At 39.9% G+C, this 14792-nt stretch overlaps 1 protein-coding gene across 2 annotated transcripts in view; it reads right to left on the bottom strand.

Moving 5' to 3' along the window:
- The window catches only part of TTK (TTK protein kinase), an 80338-nt gene that overhangs the window by 42092 nt on the left and 23454 nt on the right, over positions 1–14792 (bottom strand). For both annotated transcript variants that reach the window (XM_089655346.1, XM_089655347.1), the window contains exons 5-11: positions 12188–12331; positions 11715–11829; positions 11565–11634; positions 11376–11470; positions 8554–8656; positions 6209–6329; positions 217–407 (exon numbers count right to left, since the gene is read on the bottom strand). In XM_089655346.1, the coding sequence (XP_089511472.1) occupies positions 217–407; positions 6209–6329; positions 8554–8656; positions 11376–11470; positions 11565–11634; positions 11715–11829; positions 12188–12331 (839 nt within the window). The remainder of the gene's footprint in view (positions 1–216; positions 408–6208; positions 6330–8553; positions 8657–11375; positions 11471–11564; positions 11635–11714; positions 11830–12187; positions 12332–14792) is intronic.

Here is a 14792-nt window from a genome sequence, read left to right as displayed (position 1 = left end):
CAAAGCAACTGTCTGTGCCTCGCACACTGAATGTGTTGTATGACTTCAACTGAATTATGAACAGTCTGTACATTTATGAACCTTTTTACTATCCAGGTTTTTCAGATTATCTGCATACATAAGCCCAGTGTAAGTAGGCAGGGTATGCAAGGAGAATATAGACAAAGACATTTAATATGTACCTGACTGAAATTATTCCTGTACAGTACTACTCACATCTCCTTGAAAAATATCACTTGGTATCTTCTCAGGAATTTTCCACTTCCATTCCATTTCAGAATTGCTGGGTTTTGGAGGATCAAGCTGCTTTCCGTCCATTTTGTTGTCACTTTGGGGCAATGGTTCTTGTTTATTAAACTGTGGGTTGTATGGTGCTGTAGTAGAATCTGTCTCATCCATATCTACATCTATACATTTAAAAAAAAGTTATGAATTTTGATGTTCATGCATTAAAGGGATATTAAATGCAATAAAAAAAAAAACAAACATCATACTTGCCTGCTTTGTGCAGTGGTTTTGCACAGTATAGCCACGGTCTTCCTCTTCCCAGGGCCCCTGCCAGCACTCCTTGCCCCTCCCTCCTGCCAAGTTCCCCAAAGCAAGGAGCTTGCTATGGGGGCACCGAAGCAGGCTTGCTCCTGAGCTGCTGCTCTGTGTGTCTATTCACACAAATTGAATTGATTGACACACAGGCTCCTGCTGCTGTCTCAGCCAATGAAGAGGGAGAGTTCCTGTAGAGCCAAGGCTCTTGTGCACATCACTGAATTGCAGTGGGGCTCAGGTAAGTTATTAGGTGGGAGCTGCACACAGGTTTTTTACCTTCATGCATAGAATGCATGAAGGTAAAAAACCTTGAGCCTTTACAACCACTTTAAAGCAGAACTTCCCCTTTTGGGTGGAGCTCCGCTTTAAAGACTGGTCCCCCGCTCCCCATTAAGGATTGGCACCTTCAGGAAAGGGGGCATGGGTTGGTAGTGGCTCCACAAAATTGACATGTAGCCGCTCCCACTTCCGCTGCGATCGCCTAGGCGATTGGAAACGGAAGTTCTCCACCCTCCCCGTAGTCTTCTGAGACCCGTAATAGGTCCCATTAGACTACAGGACCATTCAGAAAGCTACTTGCATATGTGCAGTGGGCACCTGGTTGTGAAGCGGCAAGCTGTCACAGCTGCATGCCCACACTTAAGATGCCAGCGCCCAGAACATGACCATGTAGTCTATGTATTAACATGTCCATGTAAATTTCTATATGTGGGCCGCACAATACATCCTCTACGCAAACGTATTGGTGAACATAGAAGGCTCATCATAACAAGAATTTTAGCGTCCTAGAAGTGATGACCATAGAACATATTCCTAAGGGCACTCTCACCGATAACAAGGGGCTAGCCCTCCTATGTAGAAGGGAAACCTTTTGGATTTACAAATTTAGTTCTATGGTACCCAACCTCAATGAAGGCTTAGAGGTACATAGCATCAATACAGCATGGAATACAGATATCGTCTATATTATCAGGCTTTTTTAAACCCCCCCTTTTTTTCTTCTTCTCTGGAGCTCATGGTTATATGAATGTGATAATCTGTTCTTATAAGATATAAGAACCCCCCCAGCCGCAGCTCACCTATGCACCCTGTCTGCAACTCACCTAACTCAATTTACCTCTGCAACACCTGACTGCAGCTCACCTTTGCACATCCCCCCTCCCCTGCCCTCATATGGTTAGCTAGCTTTAGCAAACAGCTGTCAGCAGCCAGCCCCTCTCTATAGTAACTCCCGTTTCAGGTCCTATCTTCCTACACAGTGCACCAAGCGCACTTACTCACCGCTCCGCCTCTCCCCCACTGGCTGGTGATCACCCCTGGGGCATCGGCTTCCACGCACTAGGCTGCAGGACGAGATGCCCCACCCCTAAACACACTGCACCCACAGATGTCTGTTCCCTCCCTGTCCCACAGTGAGTACAGAGGTAGGGAGCGGATGGTGCTGTTACTTGCGCTGCGCTTCTGTGTTTATAAGAGACAGTAGATATGGGTATGTGCCGGATGTGGCGGAATGGCGTTCAGCCACGTTCCAGCTGAAAAAAAGCCCTGATCACAACTATGTATGTCTTATACTTTAGCAATTCCCAAAAATAGCACTAGGTCTTATTTTAGGGGAAACAGGAGAGATATACAGTCAGGTCCATAAATATTGGGACATCGACACAATTCTAACAGTTTTGGCTCTATATACCACCACAATGGATTTGAAATGAAACGAACAAGATGTGCTTTAACTGCAGACTGTCAGCTTTAATTTGAGGGTATTTACATCCAAATCAGGTGAACAGTGTAGGAATTACAACAGTTTGCATATGTGCCTCCCACTTGTTAAGGGACAAAAAGTAATGGGACAATTGGCTTCTCAGCTGTTCCATGGCCAGGTGTGTGTTATTCCCTCATTATCTTAATTACAATGAGCAGATAAAAGGTCCAGAGTCCATTTCAAGTGTGCTATTTTCATTTGGAATCTGTTGCTGTCAACTCTCAAGATGAGATCCAAAGAGCTGTCACTATCAGTGAAGCAAGCCATCATTACGCTGAAAAAACAAAACAAACCCATCAGAGAGATAGCAAAAACATTAGGCGTGGCCAAAACAACTGTTTGGAACATTCTTAAAAAAAAGGAATGCACCGGTGAGCTCAGCAACACCAAAAGACCCGGAAGACCACAGAAAACAACTGTGGTGGATGAGTGAAGAATTCTTTCCCTGGTGAAGAAAACACCCTTCACAACAGTTGGCCAGATGAAGAACACTCTCCAGGAGGTAGGTGTATGTGCGTCAAAGTCAACAATCAAGAGAAGACTTCACCAGAGTGAATACAGAGGGTTCGCCACAAGATGTAAACCATTGGTGAGCCTCAAAAACAGGAAGGCCAGATTAGAGTTTGCCAAACGACATCTAAAAAAGCCTTCACAGTTCTGGAACAACATCCTATGGACAGATGAGACCAAGATCAACTTGTACCAGAGTGATAGGAAGAGAAGAGTATGGAGAAGGAAAGGAACTGCTCATGATCCTAAGCATACCACCTCATCAGTGAAGCATGGTGGTGGTAGTGTCATGGCGTGGGCATGTATGGCTGCCAATGGAACTGGTTCTCTTGTATTCATTGATGATGTGACTGCTGACAAAAGCAGCAGGATGAATTCTGAAGTGTTTCGGGCAATATTATCTGCTCATATTCAGCCAAATGCTTCAGAACTCATTGGACGCCGCTTCACAGTACAGATGGACAATGACCCAAAGCATACTGCAAAAGCAACCAAACAGTTTTTTAAGGGAAAAAAGTGGAATGTTATGCAATGGCCAAGTCAATCACCTGACCTGAATCCGATTGAGCATGCATTTCACTTGCTGAAGACAAAACTGAAGGAAAAATGCCCCAAGAACAAGCAGGAACCGAAGACGGTTGCAGTAGAGGCCTGGCAGAGCATCACCAGGGATGAAACCCAGCGTCTGGTGATGTCTATGCGTTCCAGACTTCAGGCTGTAATTGACTGCAAAGGATTGTAATTGACTGCAAAGTATTAAAAAGAGAAAGTTTGATTTATGATTATTATTCTGTCCCATTACTTTTGGTCTCTTAACAAGTGGGAGGCACATATGCAAACTGTTGTAATTCCTGCACCGTTCACCTGATTTGGATGTAAATACCCTCAAATTAAAGCGGACAGTCTGCAGTTAAAGCACATCTTGTTCGTTTCATTTCAAATCCATTGTGATGGTGTATAGAGCCAAAACTGTTAGAATTGTGTCGATGTCCCAATATTTATGGACCTGACTGTGTATATATATATATATATATATATATATATATATATATATATATATATATTTATTTATTATTTCTTTATACACTTTATTTTTAGTTTTTCATTTTAACTTTTATTGCTATCACAAGGTACTACTTGGTAATTATAAATATTAAAAAAAAAAGGACCCCCGCCCCCACAGTCCCTACGCATACGTGCAAATGCATGCATACAGAAACAGCACCTGCACCACTCAAGAGGCATCGCCACAAACGTCAGAGTGAGAATAAGTTTGGGGTCATTATTCACAATTACCTCTACACTGAACCTGTAAAGCAGGGGTGGGCAACTGTGGCTCTCCAGCTGTTGTAGAACTACAAGTCCCATGAGGCATTGCAAAACTGACAGTTACAAGCATGACTCCCAAAGGCAGAGGCCCACCCCTGCTGTAAACGCTTTAACATGTCACCTCTAAAAAAGTTTAGGTACCATAATTTAACACAATTTCTTGGCTGCACACAGTTTGGAGTCTTGACAGGTTTGGTATCTATTTACTCGACACAACATCTTCCTTTTATATTGAACAAAAAAATAGGTATTTATTGTGTTTGTGTGCCGTAAATGGCACATTAGTGTAATTTCTCATGAAAATTTAATTAAACGGCTGCGCAAATATTGTGAGACATAAAAAAAATTTGCGACTGCCATTATTTTATTCTACAGGGCCACCGCTTTTAGAAAATATATGTTTAAAGGTTCCGAGTAATTTTCTAACAAAAAAATGCTGATTTTAACCTTGTGAAAAATTAAATTGTCCTAGATTGCAAGTGGTTAAAGGAAATTAAGTGCTAATCTCCTGTTAATATTTTCCATTCACTGACCTGAAAAAAAAAAAATGCACAAGACCACAGACTCTTGATCTGCCTACCAAATAGCATGTCAAGGACTTAAAAATTACTGAAATCAAACAGTCTCTCGACATATACGGAGACAGGTTTGCTTTGTCTTATAGAAACACTGTCAGCTCAGATGTATTGGTATATTCAGTGACCAAACTGAATTGACTGAACTGCATGGATTGAGCAAAGTAAATAGATAAGAAATGCATAAAAAGGGGAATGCAATACGATGACTACATCATGGTCATTTAACTGAGCAGGAATTGTTCTCCCTTTCTTAAAGTACTAGGACTACCCACTTGAAAACCAAGCATTTTCTGGCACGGTTTACAAGTTTAAATCAGTATTTTTTGCAAGAAAATTACTTCTAACCACCAAATATTATATTTTTTTTTTTAGCAAATGCCCTAGAGAATGAAATGGCTATCTTTGCAATTTTTACGTCATGTCATGGTATTTGCACAGCATTTTTTTCAAAAAATTTTTGGGAAAAAAAAAACACTTTAATATAAAAAAAAAAAAAAAAACCCACACACAAAATATACCTTGGTGGGTTTTTTTTTTGTAAAATATGAAATATGTTATGTGGAGTAAATGGATACCAAACATGTCACACTTTAAATTGCGCATGCTGGTGGAATGGCAACAAACTATGGTACTTAAAAATCTCCATAGAAGATGCTTTTTAAACCTTTTACAGGTTACCTGTTTAGAAGTACAGAAGAGGCCAAGCACTAGACTTATTGCTCTCGCGATACCCCACATGTGTGCTGTGAACACGGTTTACATATACTTGTGCGACTTACGCATGTGTTCACTTCTGCACGCAAGCATGGAGGGATGGGGGTACTTTACCTTTTTATTTTTACATGTCTTAATTTTACATTTTTTTTATCACTTTTATTCCTATTACAAGGAATGTAAACATCCCTTGTAATATAAATAAGGATGACAGTTTCTCTTTAAGGAGAGATCCGGGTCAAAAAGGACCCCAAATCTCTTTGTTGCCTTTAAAAGCAAAGAATAAAAAAAAAAAAAAAAATGAAAACACATTATATATATATATATATATATATATATATATATTTTATTTTTTTTTTTTCCCCTAAAAACAAAACAAAAAAATCTGCCCAGACCGGAAGTGACATCATGCTGTCGCTCCAGTCCTCCAAGGCCACAGAGGTGACCGGAGATGATCAAGTCTTTCATTGCCTATGTGACCAGCCGGCCACACTGTCGGAATGTTTTTGTTAGTGAGCCTGTTGCAACAGTGCGAATGAGCTGCTCAGACCATTTTCATGAGAAAGCCAACTGCTGGCTGAAAAAAAAAAAAAAAGATACCGGGGTTACAGCTCTTATCTTCAGACATAACCCCAGTAAACTGTATATATACGTATTGCGGTCAACATGTAGCTACATACTGTATGTGCACCTTACAACAAAAAGGATATATAAACTATAACAGACGAGGTTTAGTGCTCATGTATGCAAGATGTGACTATCATACCCTTACCTTCATCTCTCCTGACAGTGATGCTGCTGTCTGTCCTAATTATTACCGATGAAGCAGTCTTCATCTCTACACTGTCTTCATTGAACTGCTGCTGATTTGCCGAGCTTGCAACGTAGATTAACTAGGAGAAAACATTTATTTCAATACAACTGCTTTCAGAAGTCAGTTTCCACAGAAGAATCTGTGCCCACACCAACTATAACAGCTTTAGATCCATTAAATTAGAATATCAAAAGGGAGCATCACTGCAAAGCGAATTATCTTTTCAGAAATATTTTAGTGCAATATCAACCATCATCAATTTAGCTTCAGAAGCCCTGTGACAAAGGGTGCCGAGTCCTACCATTCATCATCTTCCATTCCACCAAGGGGGCCTTATTCATCAGTGAGATCACTTAGGACAATAAGAGGCACGTATTCTCTTTTTGCAGGGATACATTTGACAACTTTTTCTCTGACATGGTTACTTTAAAGTGGACCTTCATCATAAAGGTCATGTTGTGCCGCCCTGCCTTCTCCACTATGCCCTCTTACAAATGGCTATTTTTTTTTTCAATTTGTGCTCAAAATGTATTTATTATAGGTACTTATATAGCGCTGTCAATTTACGCAGTGCTTTACATATATTGTACATTCATATCAGTCCCTGCCCTCAAGGGGCATACAATCTAAGGTCCCTAACTTATATTCATACATACACATATTAGGGCCAATTTAGACAGCATCCAATTAACCTACCAGCAGGTCTTTGGAGGAAACCGGAGTACCCGAAGGAAACCCACGCAGACACAGGGAGAACATGCAAACTAAAATCATCACTTCACATTTTTCGCCTAGAAAAGAAGAAGTTCTCCCTACCCCCTGTGCATGTGCAGATGTGTTGCAGGGCCCGGATCCCTAGAGCCCTGTGTCACATCTGCACAAACGCAGGTTTCGCCAGCCATCTGCTCACATGCATGGGAAAACCAGCACATAGACTGCTATAGCACGGAAGACTAAAACTTTTCCTGTGTTTGCATATGCACAGAAAATCACCTACGCAGATGTGCCAAAAGGCTCTGCCAGGGCCCGAAGGCTGGGCAGAGCCCATAGGCACATCTGTGCATACGCCACAATGGTGGCATCCAAGGGGAGTGGCGAGCCACCTGGGAATTGGACTGAACTACTGCTTTAAGTCTATTTAAAGACTATGCAACTCAGCCTTTCATATTCCGGATATGTGCTTGATATACCATGTACTTGTATCCTGTTATTTTTGTACTGCTTCCAGTGTTCCTGCCAGTCCCTCTGCGTTCCTATTAAAAATTTACCACACTAAGCATGACATCACATAGTTGTCAGTTTTCTAGCTATGTTGGAACTCAGCCTGCTCTCCTCCAATGATGACACTTGTGCTGACACGTGCCCCCCCTGCACAGCCTATCAGTGGGAAGTTCAGTGTACTGCTGCTTCCCCCCTCCTAGTTCTTATGCAGCCGAATGATTTAATCACTTATAACAATAGGGGAAAAAAGGTACTTATAGCGTTTTTTTTATATGTTTTGCCTTTAATTTGTAATGGGTTGTTTTATAAAAGGTGAGGGTTTACATACACTATAAACAAAAAAAAAAAGTTTCCTATTTGTCAAGACACCTACAAAAATGCAAAAAACACAGTATGCAAACATGTTCCTGTGTAAACCACTGCATGAGGAATTTTTAGAAAAATTTAATCATAAATGTCACAGGTCTGATAAAATGTAGTTTTTGATTCCTCACATAGCATGTAGGAGGAAAAAACTCCAGTGACAAAATATTACATTCCGGAAATTTAAATTATGGCTACTTTCTCACTGCTCCCTGGGAAAAATGCAGTAAAAATGCATACGGGTTTTTACCATGCTTCCAATGCATTTTGCACCTGTGAAAAAAACATGTGACTCAAAAAATGCACCAAAAAACGCAACTGAGGGCACATTTTTAATGCTACCATTTATTTCAATGGAGAGGTGTGTTTTTGGTACGATTTATTTGAACCGCACCAGACGTGCCAAGAATGCAGCAAGCAGGACTTTGAAAACTACACTGATGCACAACTGACCAGTGTAAAGAGTTCCACAGAACTGAATGGTCATGTGTTTTTCTTTCGCTTCCAAAAATAGAAAAAAAAAAAGTGTGAAAGCAGACTAATTTGAAAAAGACCCCCAAAAAACCCAAAAACAAAAAACAGAATGGTTAATAAACTGGTAAAAGGGTCACATTTCAAGAAATCAATACAGGAATATAACCCTAATTTATTGGATATCACAACATGACAAAGCTAGCAAAAACTGACAATGTCACATGCAGTAATGCATAGCTTCTAACCTTGTTTCCGGAAGACTGTAGGTCCTCATCTATATCATTCACACATCCACTGGATTTTGGCATAGGCGGCAGAACAGGCACATGCATAGAACTAAGGGGTTGCCTTAAAGGAAAAGAAAAAATTAGCACATTATTCCGATAAGAAATGTAACTCTGCATTAAAGGTCCAGGGGTGTGGACATTTTTGAAAAAACTACTTGTCCAGGGACTAAATCAGTGTCCCAATCTACTTGTTCCTCATGACAATATACTTGTTCTAATAAAAAAAACAATCAATCAATTTTAACCCAAACCGTATTTAAATCTGTTAGGAACGTCTGGGACTTTTAAAATCAAAAGGGGCTTTATGGTGACCTAAACGTCTAATTTTTTTTTTAACATTCTGCTGTTTTATCTCCTCCTCCCCTCCCTGCCTCCAGCACCGCACCCGGGAACTAGCAGGGAGGAGAGAGACCTCACAGTGTAATGAGCACAGATTGGGTGCTTGTCAGGAAAGGGTGGGTCAGGGCTTATCCTTTATCCCTTTTGCTGCCAGAGCCATTTTTGCATTTTTTGCACATGTTTAAAAAATCATTTTAGGCCTGAAAATTACACAAAACCTCCAAACACTATATACGTATTTTCTGAAATCAGAGACCCTAAAGAATAAATAGCGGTAGTTAAAATTTTTTATGTTTCGCATGATATTACCGCAAAGGTAATAAATTAGCCTATTGTTTTGTAAAATATAAAAGATGAGGTTCCACTGAGTAAATAGATATCCATCATGTCAAACCTTAAATTTTTGTGTGCTCGTGAAATGGCAACTAACTTCAGTACCCTATATTTTTTTTTATAGGCGGGCCTTTTAAAGACCATTATAGGTCATCAGTTCAGCGTTATGGATGGAGGTCTGGTGCTAGAATTATTGCTCTCATTCTGGTGTGCGCAACGCTATGTAACGTGTATCGCAATCAACGTTTTCATGCGTAGGCGTTCATGTGTGCTTTTTCTTTTCTATGTGCGTATATGTGGGTGTGGAGGGGCTGCAAATTTTTTTTGAGGGGATGTTATGTGCAACTTTGATTTTTTACTATTAAAAAAAAAATGTTTCTACTTAAACTTTTTTTTTCCATTACATAGGCGACAAAAAGTCCCCTATGTGATGATTTTTTTGGCGGCAGGTAATCTTTAATGAGACATGCAGGGTCTAAAAGACCTTGCATGTCTCCCCTGAATGTAATGCAGTGCAAATCGCACTGCATTACATTCTTTCCTGGCCTCAATAGCCGGAAATCTCACATCGCTCGTGCTGGAAATGACGTCACCAGGCTCCGCTGGTGTATGACCTATTTGATAGGTCAAGGAAGAAGGTGAGTATATGGTGCACCTATACGGTGATGGGAAACACCATGATTTAGTCGGCACAGTACAGAAATGCAATCATTTGATTATTACACTTTGGAGCACATTTTTTTCTTTAATGTGAGTGCATATCTGCGTGTGTATAATCCGTAAATTTATAAAAGAAAAAAAAAAAAAAATTGTGTTACACTATGGTATATTTTTGTTTATTTTGCACGGTTTTGGAGCCAAAAGGTCCAATGAAGATATAGCACGTGGAAAAAACACTATATGGATCAGAAATTCTGTGACATTGTACTGCCTTTTTTTGTATACATATGTTGTCTGCTGAAATTTTTTGCCATGTCCTACTTTGGATTTACTAAGAATTATTGTTTACAAAAAAAGATGGGCAATGGGGTCACTTTAAGCAGCTTAAAGAGGTATTGAACACAAACATTTATTATATTGCAGCTTGCTCTTAGATGTTGATGGCTCCATTAGCTTTTTTTATTTTGATCTGGCGATCTGACCAGCAAGATCTCCTGCAAATGCAGCAGTTAGAGTGTTGAAACAAACCATTTACCACTGAGAGGAGTGCTTACAATGCTCAGCATTTATTTATCCATTTAAATCCTTTATCCCAAAAAGACCAAAAAAATTAAATGGTGCTTTAACGATCTGTGTAACTGCAACTTGAGCTGAAGTTTGTCCTCAGTGTACTATATCTGCTTGTACATTTAAACACTTTCCTCCATCCAAACTGAAAATGTTGCTGTCTAGAAAGGTCCCCTGTGCCCCTTCACCCAGAGTGGGAGCACTCTAATGCAAGTGGTGTGTTACTGGCCGGATCACCAAGTGCAAAGAGGGAAACAAGCCTTAAAAAACATCCAGAAAAAACACACAAAAAAAAAAAAACCAAACTAATGCAGCCACATATAAGGATTGGTAAGCTGCAATATATAAAATTTTTGGCTTTGGATTTAATATTGCTTTAAATGCAAGCAAAAGCAACATGCAAATACATTGCATTTGGGCTAGTCCTGAGTCTGACACAAGTCATTCTCCAATAATGTACACTTGCAGAGTTGAATACACTTATTTAAGGATAAGTTAAGTAGAAGTTCAGGCAAAACTTAACTAAGGTTAAATCTTTCCCCCCCAAATCCATTCTATCTAACCCTGTGAAGAGAAGATCTGTATACTTACCTATTCTGACTGAAGATGCTCCGGTCTAGTCCCCGGATCAGCTGTCAGTGGCAGCCGACAACTAATGCCCCGTAGTAAGTCTATGGGTGCCGTCATCTCCTAGGCATTTCCTGTACACAGAAGCCGCTGCTGGAGAACGGACTGACTTCAGAATAGGTATAAGTATAGAGATCTTCTTTTACAGGGTAGATGGAATAGCCTTAGAATGGGGGTGCGAGTAGTTTTAGCCTTTGGTTTTGCCTGAGCTTCCATTTTAAACTAAGTTTGCATGTCAATAAACAAATTCTTACCTTTCAACACTTGAAGTGGAGAATACACTGTGATTAGCTGTTCCAGCACCTGGTGAAGTTACAGGCTGTACACGTACCCTGCCAAACTGACATGTCTAGTAGGTTACAAACAAAAACAAATCTTAATTAATACATTAAATAGGTACTTGGCAGAGGTACCTTATGGGGATGCAACATATGACATATTACCTTATTAGGCACATTCGCTAAAGGTTTTCGTTGCATCTCATCACAATCTTTAGGCGAACTAATCTTTTCCCTTTGAAAATGAAGCAATACATGAGGTCATGTAGAAATACATAGATATAAAAAAGAAAAAAAAAAGAATTTATAGCTTACCCAAATAAAAATCTCATGTTGACAGAGAGCTCGCCTGAGCTTTCACTCCTTGTTATCCTTGGTTTCCCTAAGGCACAGCTTGAGTCATTTTCTCCAATATGTTGGTTCAGAGACACTGCAAAAGTGACCACAACTTGAAAATCACAGTGACTAGTAAAGGCCAAGGCGGGCTATACATTATGCAATTTTTTTTTCCTGCAACCCTGGGTTGAAGGAAAGAAAATGGCAGTCAGTGTTGATGGGGGAATCCCTCCTGCTGCATTATTGTTTTATGACAACGGGAGGTTTCCCCGCTGCCAGAATACAAATATTACTGTGTCTGCTATAGACAGCAGCAGTAACCACACGAAAAAAACCCAACAGGCTGATTGTACTGAGGTCGATTAATCGACTTCAGCACAACCAACCTGCTCATAGATGGCTAGAATTTCAGCTGCCTAGTCAGCAATGGTTTCAATGAAAAATATACTAACCAGATAAATTTTCTTTATCTTCCTCTGATATCAGCTGAGGTTTCCTTAATTGCAGGTTCTTCATGGCCAACTCAATCATTTCAGCTGGAACAGCTCCACAGTCTTTTCCTCTCTGAAGAATTTGCTTGCTTTTTTTAAAATTTCCTTTAAAAAGAAAAAAAAAAAAAAAGTAAATTTGAAAGATGTTACAATAATTTTCCTTTGTCAAAAGGTAGAGGAAAATCTAGGTAGTGGATAAATTAAAATCCATAACATATACCTTAGATGAAAGCAACTAAATATTTCTACATTTAGCCATCCACTGTAGTAGCTTATCAGACAACCTGCCACCATATTAAATGGTGATAAATGTTTTACTGAAAGATTGTGAACACTTTCTGAAAATAAATACAATTGGCACATTTTGGGTAGTCTTTGGATTGCATGGATAAACGTCAATATGCATGCAATGGACATGATCCAGCACGGACACCAGTTGATTAGCTAAGCAATCCCATTAGTTTATCTAAGTATATCTGAAGCCATAAATATAATATACATACATATATATATATACATACATACATACATATACATATACACACATACGTACACACACAGTTGTGTTCAAAATAATAGCAGTGTGAATATTAGACTGTTCAAAAAAATAGCAGTGTTTGTATTCTTCTTTACAAACTCAAACATTCACTATATAAACTGAAAAATATGTGAAGATTTTGCTTTCCTTTGAATCACTTAATTAATATTTAGTTGTATAAACACGGTTTCTGAGAACTGCTGTACATCTGTGTTGCATGGAGTCAGCCAACTTCTGGCACCTGTGAACAGGTATTCCAGCCCAGGATGATTGGACTACATTCCACAGTTCTCTATTTCTTGGTTTTGCCTCAGAAACTGCATTTTTGATGTCACCCCACAAGTTTTCTATTGGATTAAGATCTGGGGATTGGGCTGGCCACTCCATAATGTCAATCTTGTTGGTCTGGAACCAAGATGTTGGACGTTTACTGGTGTGTTTGGGGTCGTTGTCTTGTTGGAACACCCATTTTAAGGGCATTTCCTCTTCAGCATAAGGCAGCATGACCTCTTCAAGTATTCTGATGTATTCAAACTGATCCATGATCCCTGGTATGCGATAAATAGGCCCAACACCGTAGTATGAGAAACATCCCCATATCATGATGCTTGCACAACCATGCTTCACTGTCTTCACAGTGTACTGTGGCTTGAATTCAGTGTTTGGGGGTCGTCTGACAAACTGTCTCCGGCCACTAGACCCAAAAAGAACAATCTTACTTTCATCAGTCCACAAAATGTTGTGCCATTTCTCTTTAGGCCAGTCAATGTGCTCTTTGGCAAATTGTAACCTCTTCAGCACGTCTTTTTTTCAACAGTGGGACTTTGCGGGGGCTTCTTGCAGATAGCTTGGCTTCACATAGGCGACTTCTAATTGTAACAGTCCTCACGGGGAACTTTACACCTTCTTTGATCTTCCTGGAGCTGATTGTTGGCTGAGTCCTTGCCATTTTGGCTATTCTTCTATCCATTCGAATGGTAGTTTTTTGCTTTCTTGCATGTCTTTCAGGTTTTGGTTGCCATTTTAAAGCATTTGCGATCATTTTAGCTGAGTAGCCTATCATTTTCTGCACTTCTTTATATGTTTTCTCCTCTCCAATCAAATTTTTAATCAAGGTACGCTGTTCTTCTGAACAATGTCTGGAACGACCCATTTTCGTCAGAATTTCAGAGAAATGCACTGTAACCAGCATGTACATTTGCTGCCTTCCTTCCTTAAATAAGGGCAATAATTGCCACCTGTTATTTAAAGAATGACCTCACTAATAGAACTCCACACTGCAATTATTTTGAACATGCCCCTTTCAATTACACAGAATCAGCAGCATGCATGTCATGACTGTTGGATTTCTATTACTCTACTACACCTGCTAGTAAATTATCTGCCATGAAATGTAGAAATATAATTTCTATCAAAAACAGTGATTGATCAGGGGTAGTGTGTGTGTGGTGTGTGTGTGCTGTGTGTGTGTGTGTTGTAAATTGACCATTGAGGGATAGCTTGATAATTAAGCAGCCTTCATTATACGGTTCACTACAGGAGAAATGGGCACTAGGTACATACAAACCGAAGGCAAGCTCCAGCAAGAGAGCTCTGCTTGAGTTTACAGTGACTGTAGTCTCCACTGATCTTACACAGCCAGGCACAGCCTGAGAGTTTTTCACTCAGCTTGCAGGGACAAGTGGTTGCAGACATTTTTTCTTCCTACACTACCCTCTGGTACATTCCACTCAGCTGGTATGCAAATACACCTTTATGGAAAGAGTTACCTCTTCCCCCCGCTTCCCCAAAAATAACATCCCTTTTTGGTTTTAAGCAGCATGTCAGGAGATAGGTTAAGTTGGAACTTCTTTCAGACTCAAGACAGATAGGCCTGCACCAGTGGCAATTACTGAACCCCCCTTCCTCCACTTTCAACTTTTGGGTGCTCATTCTTTTCTCACATCAGATGCACAACAAAGTCATGAGTCCTTGCATAGCAAAAGAAAATGCAACTTGTTGTTCCCCCTTATTTGTTTTTTCCTCCAC

The sequence above is a fragment of the Staurois parvus genome, unplaced genomic scaffold (assembly GCF_062004578.1).
Source record: "Staurois parvus isolate SC_StPar_1 unplaced genomic scaffold, SC_StPar_1.0 ptg000834l, whole genome shotgun sequence".
Classification (NCBI taxonomy): domain Eukaryota; kingdom Metazoa; phylum Chordata; class Amphibia; order Anura; family Ranidae; genus Staurois; species Staurois parvus.
Note: the sequence above shows the minus strand (reverse complement) of the source record. Positions and strands in the feature narration are given on the sequence as shown.